A 17,644-nucleotide genomic window follows, 5' to 3' on the forward strand; every position below is an offset into this window, starting at 1 on the left:
TAAAATATTCATGGCCTAATTAGTTCACAATGAAACTATTTTACAGCTGTACACCCACTCAGATAAAATAGTTTCATTGTGAACTAATTCATAATGTACCACAATTATTTACTATCAGACCTGGCACTGGTGCTGCATTTTCTTCGTGGGCCTTCCCACTATGTAGATATGAGATGGAGGCAGGCCAATAGAAGTGTACACTGATATGTCCTTGGTGGAGCCATAGGCAGCAAATATCCTCATGTTGGCCTAATCAAATACAAAGAGTTTAAACTTTTAGACATTGGAAGGATTTTGCTGCATTGCTATTCCAGACTCTCCCTGCCCTCACTTACCTCGTTGATGAGGGTTTTGAGGAAGTTGGCCTTGTGTCGGAGAGGGTCATGTACCAGGCCGTCGCAGAATGAGACGATGCCATTAGGGAAGTTATGCTGGGAGAGCCAGGCAACAACACGCTGCTTCTGCATGTCAGGACGACCTGTGACATACACTATCAGATAGCCCAAGTCCTGCCAGTACCTGCAAACAATAAAGAATAAAAATCCTGAGAAGGAGTCGCGTTTGGATTAGCTGACTTCCATGCTAAAAGGGAGTGATATGTTGTTCAGAAAATCAATATTCTGCCATTACTTCACATAAATATTCCCAAGATGCAGCACATGTAAAAACTACAAATACCAGGGGGGTAGTATTTATTCTCAATAGTTTAGAAGAAAACTATAAAATAACATATATGGAATTAAAAATGTGTGAAAGAAAATGTGTTTTTCAATTTTACATTTTTCAAAACTTTCACCTTTCGCTGTAACAGTAATGTGTAAGCTCCACACAACAATTAGTCCTGCAAGTACCTGAGCTGAGAGAGTGGAGAACCCCAGCCTCAGTACCTTTGTCCATGCAGCAAGTAGACCATGTGTTTGTGGTCATTTATCCATTTATGCCTTCACTGTGGAGAGGAATGTTTTGCATTGTGTGATGTTTTTGACCTAGAGAAGCAATTCTTGTGTTGCTTCTTCTAACTTACTAACATACAAAAGGGGCAGACTTTAGACCAGATTCAAATGTGAGATATGTGGCTCCATGTGAGATGCAGAGAAAGTGAACTGCTCATATCTGCATATGCATTTTCCACCATGAAGTATGGAGAACAAGTTGCCAAGACAACATTCCACAACAATCTGTTTTGGTCTTTGCCACGGAGTTTTTGTTTGTGTCCACAACTTTGATTTGTACTATCTAGACGTTTTACACTATATATTACTGCAGAGTAGTATTCCTACCAAGCATGCTGGTGTTCTCCTTACCTTACCACATCCACAGCCCCTGCTCGAACCTTAGGGTCACTCCCCATTATTGAGACGCTGGCAGCAAATGACCCGTCAATGCTGAATACAACAAACTCTGTTCCTCGTGGTACAATAGTAAGATAGCTGTCTGCAAATGTGTGGTCGCCCCTATTAGAGAAACAGCGACTGGTAAATATGATGAAATTCATACATGTATGCGTCTCTCCTTGTGAAATAACTACAACTCAGCATACCTGACCACCATTTTGACAGGATATACCCCGATACCCAGCCTCTTGCTCTCTGGAATTACATAAGAGACACGTCCACTGTTGTTAGTGAGCTCCGTGTCAAAGTACACCCACTCTCCAGAGGGAGGCTGGGTCATGATGTGAATGTCAATCTGCAAGAAAAAGAAAAAAAACAAAAACAAAACATGGCTTGAATACAAACCATCTCTTTTTTGTTGTTGTTCCTAACAGCCAAACATGTCAGTCATTACCTTTTCTCCAGTTAATGTGACCATGTCCAGAGGACCATACATGAAACGTCCCGTCAGTGTCTGCACTCCATCCTCTGTGAACACGGCGTCATTCACGCGATGATTAGCTGTCACATTCTGAGAAGCAACCAAAACAGGAAATCAGTTTCTTTTTTTTTTTCTTTTTTTTTTTCAAATCTCTTTATTTGGTTTTCCAGTGTTCTTTATCATAAAGGCAACTAAGATTCAAATATAAATGATTACATATATACAACAGAAATTAAACAAAATCAAAACAAAACAAAACAAAAAAAAGGCGGAAATCAGTTTCAATTCTCTAAAGTCTCTCTTGAGACTTCTCTTACTGTTTTTGCTGCCAAAATGAGATGACGAGAACTTGACTGAAATGTTAATCAGCTCATTAGAGGTGCTTTTTTCCTAAATTGTTTGTCCTGTGAAATGCCTCTTTGGCACCTTTGGGACTACCGTATCGTCTTCAAGGACTTTTTGGAGACCTTTTTTTCCAGAATAACTGAAATCCTCTACTTATGTCTTGCTGCTTATATCTTATGCAGGGCTATGGGCTATTCTATTCTATTCTATTCTATTCTATTAAATGTTTAGAGAGGAAATATTTTCTTGGTAGATATGCTAGTAACTAACAGATATCTGAAGTATGAAAATCAAAAAACGTGCTTAATCTTTAACAATAACTTATACACAGCCTTGTCAAAAGAAAGCAATGATAATCTAATATTTAGTTGGAACAAATTTAGCTTGGCATTATTTCAAATGTTTTATGCTTAGCATGTAAGTGGGGTTAAGTTAATCGGGTAGGTTAATTAAAGTTGGATGTGAACTAGATGTGAACGTGAACAGTATGACAATGGCTGCCTGTCTCTCAGTGTCGGCCCTGTGACAGGCCGGCGATCTGTTCTGGGGGTTTCCTGGCTCTCGCCTTATGGTAGCTAGGATAGGCTCCCCCCATGACCCTTAATTGGACAAGCAGAAGAAAATGGATAAATTGATGGCTCTAGTATGTGTGGCATGACATTTTCTGATGATAAATTAGTCTTTTAGGGAACGATGTTGAGGTCTCCAAAGTTTGGATCATTAGAAATTCAGATTTTCTTTGTAAATTTGCCTTTCAGGTAAATAAAACATCCATTTTTCTCCCTTTGTGTCATTTTTTGCTGCTGCTGAAATACTTCTAAAGCCAAACCTATGCCCTCCGAAAATATAACAGAGATACTTTAAGTCAAAAATCTCTCTTTTGTATCCACATCTTAAAAGTTCAGCATTGCCTCTGTCAGGTGGAGATACCATAAAGACCTCTTACCCGAATTTTAACATGAGTCCTCTTTCGAAGCCACTTCTCCCGAGGTTTTGAAGGAGTAAATTCAGACACTTCTTTACCATCCAGCTCCAAAACACCAGAATTCTCATGTCTCATTACCTGCAACAGGAAATGAAATTAACATTAATCACATATATTCTGTTCTCTTTAATGTTTATGGGGGAAAAAAGAAATGTAGAAAGCATGGTGAACCTATTGTACCAAATTTTCTGTAAAGGAATGGAGTCTTATATTTAATTTTAAAAAAGCAATGACTGAGATTATCATCCCTGGAACTATGCAACTTAAAACACTTTAGTGATTACAAATCAAAGAAATAAAATCAATTGAAAGAGAACCTGTCTGAGTATAAATGAGACAACGTCCGTCGATTCCCAGTAGGAGGCATGGAAAAGATGAGGCAGAGCCACGGTTGGAAAGGCTGTCAGGGCATCAGGACAGTAAAGAGCATAGTCCATCCTCTTACTGCCCCACCACCGAGAGGCAACTACAGCAGTGAGGGGAAAAACAGACAGTCAGAACGTCCACTGTGCTGATTTTAGTTAGTGTTTTTCACTGAAGGTTTGACTAAGAGGCACTAGGGCTAGGTTAAAACTGGACAGTGGTGAGTAGTAGAAAGGTTTGAAGTGCACACTGTTCCCTCTCTTTTTTTCTTGTAATGCAGTGGTTCCCAACCTTTTTGACTGATATATCCCCAAAGCCCTCAAATATCCCTCCACCGATACCACAGTGTGTTCCAAACATGATCCCAATGAATGCTATTTTAAACTCTACGATATTTTAAAAGACACGTGTGATTAACTGTAGTGAAGCAATTCGTCCATTCTTTGTGTTGCAAAAGTAAAAAAATGTTTGTTGTTACTGTTGTTACTGTTTAGGGCGATCGCGGCTCAAGAGTTGGCAGTTCGTCTTGTAATCTGAAGGTTGCCGGTTCGAGACCCGGCTCAGACAGTCTCGGTCGTTGTGTCCTTGGGCAAGACACTTCACCCACCTACTGGTGATGGCCAGAGGGGCCGATGGCGCGATATGGCAGCCTCGCTTCTGCCAGTCTGCCCCAGGGCAGCTGTGGCTACAACTGTAGCTTGCCTCCACCAGTGTATGAGAGTGAATGAATAGTGGAATTGTAAAGCGCTTTGAGGGTCTCGAAAAGCGCTATATGAATGCAGTCCATTATTATTATTATCCACGACTTGTATTTGTCCACTGTTTTATCTATGAACTGTTAATATCCCTAAACTGCAATATATGACTTGGATACAGCAATTTATTTGATATGATGAATTTAGTTAGCGCTTATAGAAATAAATTAGTACACATCAATTTTTACTACTATTTGGGCTGTTTTATTTTCCCACATAAATGGGATCTCTTACGCTCATTTTTATCTCCACAGATTTATTTGTAGCCACTACTAGTGTATCCATGATTCATAATGCTAAAGCATCTGAATTTACTTAAACAAAGTGTTTAATTTCCTTCACGCTTTGTTTGAGATAACTTTCTTTTGACTGGCTGCATCTCGCAACCAGAAGGTGTGATCAACAGGTGGGTGGGGCTTCTGCGTGCCTGAGATGATCACATTAGCAATATCTGCTCTCAGTGATGTCATATAGATGTAGCAGCAAGGGGAAAGTCTTTAGAGCAATCTGAAGCTTTAGGCTCACAGGGATCACTTACACATATAGTACACTGACCTTCTTATTTAAAACTTAGACCATATTTAATATCAAAATCCATCGTGTCATAAAACATCAGTATATATTTTTTGAGATTTTTCTGCCAACACCAAAAGTAGCTACTGAGGTACAAGTAAGCCTGATTGGGAATCACCACCAGGACAAGAAAACAGTGGTTCTCAAGGAATTAAGTTCAGAAAGGCTCACAAGAAGGATTATGGACCTCCAGTGTAATTACTGTAACTACTTGGGAGTACTATCTGAGAGAAAGGAAGAAGCCAGAGGAGGAAGGAAAGAACACAGGGAATGAATACAGATTGTAGCATCCTTCCCTCAAGGTCCTCTTACTACAGCTCCCAGGGTACCTTTCTCTATGTTCTTCAGCACCCTGGGCGACGGGGGTGCCGAGCTGATGTCAGTGATGTCAGACGTAACATCAGTGAGGTCAGAGGTCATGTCAGAAGTCATGTCAGAGCTAACGTCCGAGCTGTGCTCGGACTCCACACCGTTGGATCTCGGAAAAACCTGACGAATTTTCTTGCGCAACTGAGGCGGTGTGCTCCGAGAGGCAAATCTATGGTAGGGTAGATGCAGCTGTGACAGCAGACTGGGCCTTTTAGTGTGGCTCACTTCACATTTGCTTGCTAAGAGGATGTTTGGAGGGAGGAAATGAGAATGTCAACATGTAAACTTCCAGCTTCTGGACCAAAAATTAGGTCAGAGACACAATGTCAGAGGTCAGCTTACTCGTAGCGATGTTGGAGGCGGTGTAAGAGTCAGCTAAGCCTGACACCTGGCTGGCTATGCTGGCCTCACTGGCTCTACGGGTGCAGCGAAGGTGAGGAATCCCTGGTGATGTTGATGATGGATGCTGACCATCAACAAGAGTATGGGAGTGAAGGGTATCCACTGCGAATAAAGAGGAGTTATAGTCATATTCTTTATTCACATATGATCAATTATTTCTATGATTATGAATAATTCAAACACCAATATAAAATAATGATATTTTTAATCACTCATGCAAGGAGAAACAAGTTGTAAATACAACATGTTACCTTTTGAGTTTTAACCATTTGATAAATTTAAGTCTCACGTTCACTCTTTTAACTCTGTTTTTGGTTTCCTCCAGATATCTTCCTGCTTAGCTACTGCATGTTCCACTATTTTTACCCAATAGTCAAAGAACTCTGTTTGCTATTTGCTGCTGAGCAGTTAGTGTAAAATCGCTTTTTAGTGCTTAATTTGTCTGAGAAGAGACAGGAGTCTGAAGTGGCAGAAAAATTAGAGTCATTAGAGTGAACCAAAATGATAAAACTGCAACCAGCTCGCTAATCAAATAATAGAACCTCAAAATGAATTCAGTGGGTAAATACAGGTTTACCCGCAGCAGATGGCTGTTTGGTTCTAGTTTGGTTCTGTTGGATATTTCTTCCTGTTAAAATGGACTTTTTTTTTCTCCCCACTGTCAATAGGTGCTTACTCATAAAAGGTTGTATGATTGTTGGGGTTTTCTCAATATTATTTTAGGGGTTTACCTTACTCTGCAACTTCCCTGTTGGCAAAACAGGTGTTTTGAACCCCACAAACAAAAAAAGCAACTGAGCCATAACTAATGTTAGGGAAATCTGTTGATGTTTATGAAAGAGCCATAAACATCAACAGATGAACCAGCCAATATACTGGAATATTGTATTTTTTCCATCTGTATCAGTAATGGTCTTAAAAAAATCCTATATTGTTAGAAGCTCTAGTTTTAACCAAATCCAGACCACATTAGAAAAATAATAATAACAGGATAAAGGAGATAAAGAGAACAAATACACACTCTCTGTGTTGCTCTGGGAGGTCTGCCAGTTGAGGACAGGCACAGGGATGCAGGTCTCACTGACAGTGCTTTCCTGGTTCCGATGTGATGCTGTACTGCCAGACTCTATCAGAAGCTGGGGGTTACTTTGCACAGTTTCAACTAAGCCAGACAAGGGGTAAAAAAAAGTCAACAACTTGTATTACATAAAGTTCTGCAGCAAAATGTCTCAGGAAGTGTGCCTTTCTTTTTTGTCTGTGTTTGCGTGTGTGTCAACTCACCCAAGAGAGCCGAATGTCCATCACCCAGAGGAAAGCGCTGATAGCGGGAGACGCTACAGGGAGGCAGCAGGTAGAACCTCTTGTCTAGGAGAGGCTCAAGACGAGAGGCGGAGGGGTCAGCTGGATGAAACATGTTGTAAACCTGCTGGCAGGCTGGACGCAGCGCCGACACTAGAGCAGGAAACACAGCAAGAAGTTTTAAATAAACAGACTGGTGTGACTAGTAACACGGGACACTGTGTATACAAACTATAACTTTAGATAGTAGGCTGGAAAATACATTACAGTTTTACTGAGTTACATTGATGCAGTTCTCACATCATCGATGTAATTCTCTCCACTCCTTTTGGAGATCATTTATCTGAATTTCATTAGTGGGACCACACCTTGAAGCACACCCTTTCTCAAAAATGAGAAGCTGTTTGTTCTTGTTTTTGTGCCTTACCCTGTCTCCTTTTTTCAATTAATTCATTTCTCATTAGTACATTGAGATCTTTCCAGTCTGGGATTCGCCACCAGTCCCCTCTGAGGCCCTGAGGCCTTCCCCAAACCACAGCCTCAATTCATGCTCGAGTCATCTGCCATTATCTACTATCTACTGCTGTAAAACCTAAATGAGGATGTGGTCCCGGCTAGTGAAATGCAGTTCTTAACTCTGTAACACACTTCCCCACTAACTTGAGAATTTGTTATTGTATTTGCACACACTGCTATTGTTTCTACCCATTAGCACCACACACATTTTGTTATTGTCTTGAAGCACTTCTCGTCTGAATCTCATAACTAATCAAAACATTTTCCGTAACACTGCCCGGTATTGCATTATTGTTTTTAATGAAATCCCTTCAGACTTCTTTCAAAGTCTGTATGAAAGACTAAGGCCAGTCACACACTGTCAGTGGAAGAACAGTTTTCCTCGATCGTTTTGGTGCAATTCTCCCATCAGAAAAGTCACTGTCACTACTAAATTTGGATGAGCAGCTGACAAATCTGCAACAACTCTGCTCTGAAACTTGTACTAACAAGGTGTACTTAATAAAGTGCTCAGTGAGTTTGTACAGTATGTATAGTATACACATGTGTGTAATTGGCAGTGCCATGACATTCACCTGTAACACAAGATTGTGAGTATTTATTTCCAATTGTTTCAACTAAACTTCTTCTGACAACGTGTTACTATTTGCTTTTACCCAAAGGACAATTTCACTGCTAACACCGAGAGTGTGTGAGTGGATTTGCTCTTTCATACATGTTTGAAAAAAGTTCAAAGTAGCTTGATTGAAAACACTAATGCCGTGCTGGACAGTATTCAAGAAAGTGACAGATGTAGAGTTCTGACTAAGAATTATATAGGTTCGATCACTGGCTTCTCACGGTCCTTGAGCTCTCTAATGCATCCATCACAATATGAATGTGTGTTTATGTTAGATAGAAAGCACATATACAGAAAAAAGTGCATGTGTGTATGAGGCAAGTTTTTGGTGCTCAGGTAGAGTAGAAGCACTATATAAGAACCAGTCCATTTAGTACTAAATTATAAGTAGAAACAATAGCTGATGTGAGAATTGCACCAAAGTGATTGATAAAAACTGTAATAGGACTGTCGTCTTTATATAAAGCTTGACAACTACTTTGCTGATGTAAACTTCCCACTGGTCTTGGTCTGACTACACCATAGACTCTCTAGTGTTTGTCACAGTGTCTACAAACAACAGCAATAAAAAACTTTGCCCATATGAAAAATAAAATAAAATGTGTATAACCACTTAGAATTCCAAACAATCAATGTTTATATCCCATCATAATCACTTTGTTTTACACTTAAACTACTGTAGTATGTCCTGTTTGAAATCATACCTTTATCCATATGAATCTTTGATTCATTAAGCTACTAGGTGGTATAAGCTTTGTTTATATTTAATCCTATGTCTTATGCCCTAATTTGATGTGTGATTGTACTGTCATATTTCAAGAGTAGGGAGGATACTGTATTTTTGTGGCATGTTATTTAGGTGATAGATAAGAATATCCTCACCAGTGGTAATTCCAGGACATTTTCAAGGCAAGCAGCACAAAAATATTTGACTCTTTATGTATTTTATCAGTATAAGAGACCGATAAAACTGCATCTACCAACAACTTATTTTCCTAATATTGAACGTTTTAAAGTTATTCCGATATTACTTTGGAAAACCATGAGAAATAAATGGCTGTGTAAACAAAGAAATGAAACTAAACATCCGACAGCAACTGTAATGATTTCCTTTTTTCTTTTTTTTTTAAAGTCCACATGTTAAGCCAACAGCTGCAGGTCAGTAATCTGTTTCTTTAAAACCTCAAAGGACACAGTGCAGTCAGACTTGTGGCTGTGTAAGCACTTCTATCACATATTTCTCTTTTTCAGCCTTTGAGATCAAAAGCATGACTTCTAACCTCTGACACCTGCCTCCCAGCTGCTGGAGACATGCATTTCACACAGGAAGAAACACAAAGTGCTACAAATAACCACTTCCTGCTTTGACATGTGACGAACATCAAATTAGACCAACGGCAAAATAAATGATAGGAGCATAAAAAGGGAGAAAATCCTTCCCCACCATCCAGAGTGGGCACCACAGTCTTCCTCAGTGCAAGCACGAGCCCGAGTGGAGAGCCGAACAGGAAGAAGTCAGTCACTTCAAATTCGAACTTCCCCAGAGATCCTCCCTCCAACATGGTGCTGTTGCTGGAACGCCGGGATCCAGCCTCTCTGTGGAGAACGCTGGCGTGAAGGCTGCCCAGAAAGAAACAAAATATAACACATTAGAAGAAATCTTTGAAGGATTTGTGGCATTTGTTTTAAGTTCTGTGTCTCACCTAGTGAGGAAGGCTTGGTGGTGTTTGATGGTGTCCAGCTCGTACGTGGAGGAGTCGCTGCGTTTGCGTGGAAGCTGCTTCTTGGGGTCGTCAGGCCCAGAGCAGTGAGGGATGTCAATGTTGCTGCGGCTGAGATGGCGGCTTCCTTCGAGGGATGGCGAGGAAGAAGAGACACTGTTTATGACGATACCAGGAGAAAGAAGTTCTGTGTCCTGAGAGAGAGGGATGAAAGAGGATACTGTCAAATGTGTGATTGAAATTATTCCCACAAGTCTTTAGTTTTTTTGGAATGACTTAGGTGTTTGTAATAGCCTTATAGTTTTATGGATAGCACTCTCAAACTGTAGGTTAGTTTGTCAGGACTATACTCACTATAATTTGGCAACTATCAGGTGAATGGTAATAAAAATTTGCACCAACATTCATAGTCTTGAGATGCCTCAGAAAAAGAAATATCCAGAGTCTTTGTCTAGCATAAATGAGACCAGCAGAAAAACATGTTACCATAGTGAGCTGCACCTGCAATGTGAAGCCCATTTATTTTTAAATTGCTGATTGTTTATGTTTTAAAAAATTAAGGATGGTTTAGCTTTTACAGTTACAAGATCATTGCACTTGAAAGACAACTACAAGATTTTGCTTTAACTTCACCAGTACGGATATCAAAAATTGCCTCAGTACCCTTTAAATGTGACATAAGATCTGTGATAACTCTTTACCTTTTCTTCATGCAAGGCTGAAATTGTATGAATTGTAATTTTAACTGGGTTTATGACCAGAACATGCACCTCCAAAACTGATGTCATACATCACTGCATTACTTCCACTTTGTATGTATTACCTACTAATAGATGTAATACATTAGAATATGCTAAACTAGGCTGCTCTAGTTTACCATTCAGTTCCAGGCACTGCTGTGCCACACTGTGTATTGTCTTGCCATGCAGACCCACTAGCATGGCTTCAGAGTCTTGTTACATCTAATGTACACATTTTCTTCATATATTTCCCCCCAAGGGTCACATTTAGCACACTGTACTGCATTTGACAACATATCGCTTACAGTAAAAACAGAATAAGTCACACCATTGCGCACTCATGGACATACACAAATGAAAATTGTCAGACAAGTTCATATAAAGCAAGGATGGAGTTGAATGCAAGAATGCAATGCATTGAACATGTTGGCTAGTTTTCCACGTATTTTAGCATAGCTAAACACAGTTTCTGGTATCAACAATGGACTGTATATAAAAGATGGATGTAGCCACTGTTACATTACATTGTCTTTAGCTAAGCATTTTAGCCATCGGCATCTGAGCTACTGAACCTAAAAATAACTAAGAAGGAGTGAAGCTGACCGATAAACCGAGAGACACTGAACAGTCCTTCTTGACACCAGTGGGGACCATAATGTACATCGGCAGTTTTTGTTTTTTTAAGACTTTTTAAGACTTCAGCATTAGTTTCCTTTTTTAGACCCAGAAGCTACATCCATCTTTTATATACGGTCTACGGTATCAACAGCTTGGTATGTCATCAGAGAATTTAAGTTGATACCTGGACACTAATGGCACTGCCCCGTCTGCTGCTGTTTTGGCTTTCTGATACCGTCACAGAACTGCTGCACAGCGCATCAAAGCCCAGAATACCCCCAACACAGTCCCCAATAACACACACCTGTATTATAAAGCAAAGCACAAAAACATGAGTATGCACACTAAATCAGCGTTATCTGTACAAGCAGTGCCAATCCAAAAAAACAGAAACCCAACCTGGCCATTAAAAGAAGCTCCTTCCAAAGATCTGATGAAGTCGCTGTACACCTGATTGGCTCGTAAGATGACGGTTGCCACGGCATCTTGGTACTGTGGTGCAGAAGTAGCCAGAAGAGGAAGCGCAACCAGCGGAATGTGGTCCTGACTGCTGGATAGACAGCTCTCATCGTAGCTGTAGGGGCTAAGACTGCAGAGCAGAGAGAAGTGGCTTTATGTCTATAATCAGCTTGCACGTGTATGACAGCATGTTATTAAAATGCTGCTTGCTCACTTGGACACAAGCGAGAATGCTTCGACACACACAGCAGGGCAGGGTACCATTCGAATGGCAATGCGGCCCAGTGCTGAAGGGTAATGGACCCTCATCACAGCCTCAAAAGCTCCACTTAGCGTGTTTACATCTCCCTGTTTGCTGTTCTGTTCTCCTTCAAGAAAAGCAAAGGCTCATTATTAATCATTGCCATGAAACACAATCATAAGGCCTTGCACATTTGTTTGAAAATTAAAAGACTTACTGTACTGCATAAATGAACATCTCCTATACCGATTGTGTTACTGGTGGGGGCTCGCTCATTTAAATAAATATACATATAACATATATAACACTTTCCTAGTCTTAGCTAATCATAACTAGCCACTATAATTTTGTTTTAATTCACTTTTCACATGTTGTTTGTTTTAACTATTTGACCTAGCTAAAAACGAACTGCTTTTCATTAGTTAGTTGTTTTTGTTTTCTTTAAAATTACATATTTTATAGTGTAAAATTATTTCCTGTAAATATCCTGGTAGATAATTGTTGTTATTTTTTCTATGACTGTATGAAATGTATCTAGCCATTAATGTCTTTGTGCTTAGATTATTTCATTTGAAAACTTTATAAGGCTTTAAGAGATCCTGTCACCTGGTATTTAGTATGAAAAAAAAAATCATTTTTCAATCTTTTCTATCCTTGATCAAATTTAATAATGGTTGAATTTTTTTGATAATAAATTAATTTCCTTTTTTCTTCTAATTATTATTATATTGATGTAAATGATATTTTTATCACAGAAAAATGAAAACTTAACTATGCTAATTTTAGCTTTAAGAATGTATTCTTATTATTTTCACTCTTGTACTAAACAATCAGTTAATCCAAAAATAGTCTATAATGTAATCTATAATGAACTTAGTAGTTAGTTGGATTGTGGGAAGAATTTTGAAGGTTTGACTGTACCAGAGCCAGTGTCCAGTATGTTGCCTCCATGCAGGACCAAAATGAGGACATGAATTTTGGAAGGCTGTACACACTGCTGAGATGAACAATCCTGCAGGTAAGAGAAACAGGAAAAAAGCAGGAAAATAAAGGTGGGCTGATAGGGATAGAGGCAAAAGGGAGTAAAGGAAAACACTGCAAGCAGTACTTAAAAGGACTTAAATGAGCTATGAGTTCAAAATAATCAAATAAAGTCTAAACACTTTGCTCTAGAGAAGACCAGTGGTGAGCTAGCTACATTTACATTTCATTTTGAAGAGAAAAAAGAAACCCTAACCGGGTTTTCCCCTTTTAAGGACACAACACTGGACAAGAGGAGGAAAAATCTTAAATGTCACTCCTGAAGTTAAATTCTAGGGTCAAGTTTTATTTTGGATTCTAGTTTCACTTCACTGGCGTTATAATGTAGAAGGAACAGTACCATCTACAAGCCCTTTAATTATAGGTGTCGGTGTAAGAAAGACAGGAATTAAATGCAAGAACACTGAAAAAAATGGCACCTCTATCTGTGTCTCCACATTGACGGCATACTCCCCGACTGACTCCTGGTACAAGGTTTCTGTGAAAACAAATTATGGACTTCATCACTGATGACAGAAGAGATGGCCTAAACTATAAATTCTGAGTCCTGTAGTCCTCAGGATACACTGGGCTTCATTTACAAACAGAGTAAACTGTGGCACTGTTCACTCTGCGGGGTGAGAAAAATGAGAAAAATAAATACATAAAACATGATGGCAATGGTCGAGGGATTCAAAATGTTTGTAGCCCACCAACCAGTGGGTGATGTCATGGTGACTATGTCCATCTTTGATATACAGTCTGAGTTCACAAAAAGTGCATAGACATAAATCTTAAACTGTGTGTGTCCATAAGCTTTCCGTTTGGATGTTTGCCCAGTAATTGCCGTCAGTCTGATGTAACTGCTGTCATGCTGGTCACGTAGGCCTTGTCTTCCTTCTTTTTTCTGGTCTTTTTTTCTTTTTCTTCCTTCTTTTTTTCCTAGTTTTCTTGGCATGGATTTAAATGTCAAACCTTTCTTACTCTTAAGTGACCCACAGTCCCTATCTCAGGGAGAAAACATCCAACTCCTGGTTATTACAGCCCCTTTGTCACTTCACAGGAAACACTTCTGTGCCTCATCCACATGGAACACTAATGTTTCAGTTCTTCACTTTTGAAATCTTTTTGATTTGTGCTTTAGTAGGCATGCTTCTCATTGAGAATAACACCTTTCAATACAAGATAATTTTCCTTAATGCACACAAGATGATAAGAACAAAATTGGTAGGTGCATCTCTTTCAGGACTTTATGTATATCAGTAAATGAAGCCCAGTGTTTTCTTGTTTTGTTTTGGTACACAAAAGCATAAGATTAAGAGTGAGGCAGTCACTTACCTTGTCCTTCATCCACTTCTATTGTTTCTATTTTGTCCATCAGATCATTTGAGCTCCACTTGGTGATTTCCTTGGAAAACATGTCTTCATTATCAGAAAAGTCCTCTGCAAGATACACAGAGGGATTTTAATATAATGGAGACACTTCACTGATCTGATCAAAGCAGTCAGCCTCATAACACAGATTAAATAACCTAAATTACATCAAAGGTGACTCCTGTTTATGCACTCTTTGAAAAATCAGTCTGTCTATTATGGTTCTCTAAAGGCTGGTTCCCCTGAAACCTCAAACCTCCTCAAAGTCTCCAGAGGTCTTTTTTAAAGATGTGCTTGCAAAGTCCTCTTTCAAAGGTCATTGTTATTCCATCACACCCAGTACTGAGAAAAATGTAGGCACTTTTGTTTGCATTCACATTCACTAGGCAGGACCTTCAGACAGGCATGTGAAGGTTTCTGAATTTACCCCCTAACCCTCCAGGTTTATGGGTACGGTTAGGGATGGAATTGATTTTAGCAACATGGTAAATACACAAGTTTTTCCAGAAACTAGAAGGCGATCGATCTAATGAAGTCTAACACATTCATTTGAGAATTACAATTTTTCTCATAAAAAATGTGTTTGGATACTCCAGAAACACAAAAACAGGTGTACCTAATAAAGTGACCGTGTATATGGCATTAGTGCGCAGTAACAAGCTGTTGGCACAAATTATTATACCTTTTTCTCAGAAATCACACATTGCTAATAAATTCATTCTAAAAACTAATATAATAAGCAAGTTAAGACATTTAAAAATTTATTTGTGAGACTCTGTCTGGCAGAATAATTTCTCTGGCTTCAACTTTAATAACATTCATTAATTAACATTTCAGCATTCATTCTTAAGGATAAATACCCACAGGGATAAACGAGAACATTAAAAGAAGCAAGCAGGATTAACAACCTTGAGTTTCTCCATTGTTAATATTTATCATCCCAAAGACACACAGATATGAAAACACATCAATTCATCTTTCAAGATAATGTCCAAATACTAAATTGAATCTGTGGGAACTGCTGAAATGCAAAAATCTTTCTTGTGCATGGGTACAATACTGAATAAATTCATTGGCTCGTGAGCTGTTTATAATGTGTTTTATTCTGCTGATCTTTACCATGAGCATCAAAGAACTCATCATCTGTGCTGTCCTCAGAGTCCCGGGCAATGCTCTGCATCCTCCACTCTGAAATGCTCTGATGAGATGGACTTCCTGTACAAACAAAGATTAACATTGGTGTATTACAGCGTTACCTAAAATTATGGCATGACCAATATTTTAAATAAGTACTTGCACTCATGTCAACAGTCACACTGTAATTCAAGGTATATCAATACAAATATTGTACCACAGACTGTGGTAAAAGCCAGTGAAACACACAAAAATCAGAAGGACATCCTCACCTCCTCGCTTTGATGACCTATTGGAGGATCTAGAGGATGTTGACCATTGTTTTGTGAGCTCCCCTCTTGTCTCAAGTGAATCTCCAAGCTTCCCTCCTGCTCCTTCTGCCTCTGCAGTCGAGCCCACTGTCTCTGCTCCCTGCTCCTGCTCTTGGCTAATGAAGGAGTTGTTGGCTTCTGTTCCCCCTCCATCATTCAGGCTGTATTGGGCCATCTTCTTTGCTAAGGCCAGCTGGGTCTCCAGCTCCAGCTGCCTGATGTCCTCGATAGTCAGGCCATACCACTCGTCCTGCCAGCACCACGCCTGCCGGTGGGCTCGAACCATGACTTTACGAAGGCCTGCAGGAACAGCAACCAAAATTTAGCGCTAATGAATTATTTTAAGGGCTCAAATCTACAAAAGTGGATTAGCTTAATATCCGTATCATTATAAATCCAATTTACTGTCTTCAGGTATTTACGATTCTCTGTCAGCTATTTGTTATAGGTTTGTGTTGTGTCTTCATCTTGATTTAGTTGATTTTTTTTTTTACTGCTTTTTTGAAATATAAGTGATCTTTACTCTTTTTTTTTGGAAAGAGAGCAGTGATGGCGAACAAGAACAGTTAGGTGATGACTGTATAATTAACCAGTCAGTTGAAAGTCACCATAAAGTGTTTTATCGCCACTCATATCATTATGACAGTCACGTTTTTCAATTTATACATGTGCATAAATTTAAAAACTCAACAGCCATATCTTTTTAAACTGTGCCTAACAGTTGTTTGAGTTGCATAATATGCTTAACTTTCTTCATCCTTATTTTGAGTGTGTATACATGGAGTTAAATTGCTTTTGACAGACCAATCCTGGCCTCTGGTTTTTTTTTTCAGTTTTCATTTATATAAACAGAAGTCAGCAATTTAACTCCATGTATACACACTCAGAATAAGGATGAAAAAAGTTGAGCATATTATGCAACTCAAACACCTGTTAGGCACAGTTTAAAAAGGCCATGTGTCTTGGAGCTGGTGTGTGATAGTATTCATGAATCAGGGGAGATGCAGATGAAGACCCTGTGAATATTTTAGGGCGGAAGCCCAGTAAACAAGTGCAGATAACATTAGCATAAACATAACGTTCAGTGAAAGGCTGAAACGGGAGAGTCACAGAGGAAAATCACATTTTGTGATTGAAGATGTGTTGATTGGACCACTGAGTGAGAATATCATGAAGATAGAGCAGCCGCTGCTTCGCTAGTCTGGAAGTAAAATGCTGTGAGGCAGCATCCTGAGGGCCGTGAAAGTGTATAAACAGTCTTAGATCACAGCAATAAAACAGAAACACACCAACACAGGCAGGAAATTAATCCAGCCTGCTCTGTTATCTCGAGAAGCCAGTAACCTCTCTCTGCTCCTGCCTCTCTGACACTTTCTACACCAGGTATCGTTTGCATTTTTATTAGTTTTTCTTCGACACTTCCTTCTATTTTAACTTGGTTCATTCACATATATGCTTTTACTATTTCTTTTCCATATGGGAAGTGTTTGTTGTTTTGCTCTCTCTCTCTCTTGCCTGTCTGCCTGGGCGGGGCTCAGATTGGGCTCCCGCCCTTGGCCTACGCACCTGCAGCTGATCACCGGTGATTTGCAGTTGATCTCTGGCTCTTCTTAAGGCAGGGGCTCTGAGCTACTTGTCGCTGGAATATTGAGTAACTCTCGTTAGTATTGCCCGTCTCTATAGTGATTCTGTTGTTCCCGTGCTTGCCTTGGCTTAATCCTCATCTCTGTAAATAGGTTTATCTGGATCTGCCCTCATTCGTGACCCCTGGACCCCGTGCGTGAGAGTGGAGCTGCTTGTGTGGAGATTGTGTGGACAAGGAGTGGAGCGAGTATGAAGGCGTGTGTTTCCCTAACCTGTTGACCCCCGGGACCCTGGTGTTTCCCCCCCTTCACGTATATATAGCGCACCAGTGTGATTAATAAAGAACTGTTTGAAGCGTGCTTTCTCCGTCTGCGCCTGAGTCCATTCCACCGCCGTGACAC

General features: G+C 39.6%; 1 protein-coding gene across 6 annotated transcripts in view; it reads right to left on the reverse strand.

The window, feature by feature from the left end:
- The window catches only part of pitpnm2 (phosphatidylinositol transfer protein, membrane-associated 2), a 47,867-nt gene that overhangs the window by 7,186 nt on the left and 23,037 nt on the right, over positions 1-17,644 (reverse strand). For 5 of the 6 annotated variants that reach the window (XM_085464356.1, XM_085464355.1, XM_085464354.1 and 2 more), the window contains 21 exons: positions 15,621-15,959; positions 15,334-15,429; positions 14,179-14,283; positions 13,281-13,339; positions 12,742-12,832; positions 11,794-11,947; positions 11,520-11,709; positions 11,305-11,424; positions 9,745-9,956; positions 9,486-9,661; positions 6,889-7,059; positions 6,629-6,769; positions 5,548-5,709; positions 5,166-5,444; positions 3,463-3,611; positions 3,107-3,223; positions 1,789-1,905; positions 1,541-1,689; positions 1,305-1,454; positions 336-519; positions 121-249 (listed from right to left, as the gene is read on the reverse strand). In XM_085464356.1, coding sequence (XP_085320482.1) covers positions 121-249; positions 336-519; positions 1,305-1,454; positions 1,541-1,689; positions 1,789-1,905; positions 3,107-3,223; positions 3,463-3,611; positions 5,166-5,444; positions 5,548-5,709; positions 6,629-6,769; positions 6,889-7,059; positions 9,486-9,661; positions 9,745-9,956; positions 11,305-11,424; positions 11,520-11,709; positions 11,794-11,947; positions 12,742-12,832; positions 13,281-13,339; positions 14,179-14,283; positions 15,334-15,429; positions 15,621-15,959 — 3,290 coding nt within the window. The remainder of the gene's footprint in view (positions 1-120; positions 250-335; positions 520-1,304; positions 1,455-1,540; positions 1,690-1,788; positions 1,906-3,106; positions 3,224-3,462; positions 3,612-5,165; positions 5,445-5,547; positions 5,710-6,628; positions 6,770-6,888; positions 7,060-9,485; positions 9,662-9,744; positions 9,957-11,304; positions 11,425-11,519; positions 11,710-11,793; positions 11,948-12,741; positions 12,833-13,280; positions 13,340-14,178; positions 14,284-15,333; positions 15,430-15,620; positions 15,960-17,644) is intronic. The other variant, XM_085464357.1, reaches the window with a different exon arrangement.

This window comes from Copadichromis virginalis, linkage group LG7 (genome assembly GCF_057382275.1).
Source record: "Copadichromis virginalis isolate Kocher_CV1m ecotype Utaka linkage group LG7, C_Virginalis_male_GT1.1, whole genome shotgun sequence".
Classification (NCBI taxonomy): domain Eukaryota; kingdom Metazoa; phylum Chordata; class Actinopteri; order Cichliformes; family Cichlidae; genus Copadichromis; species Copadichromis virginalis.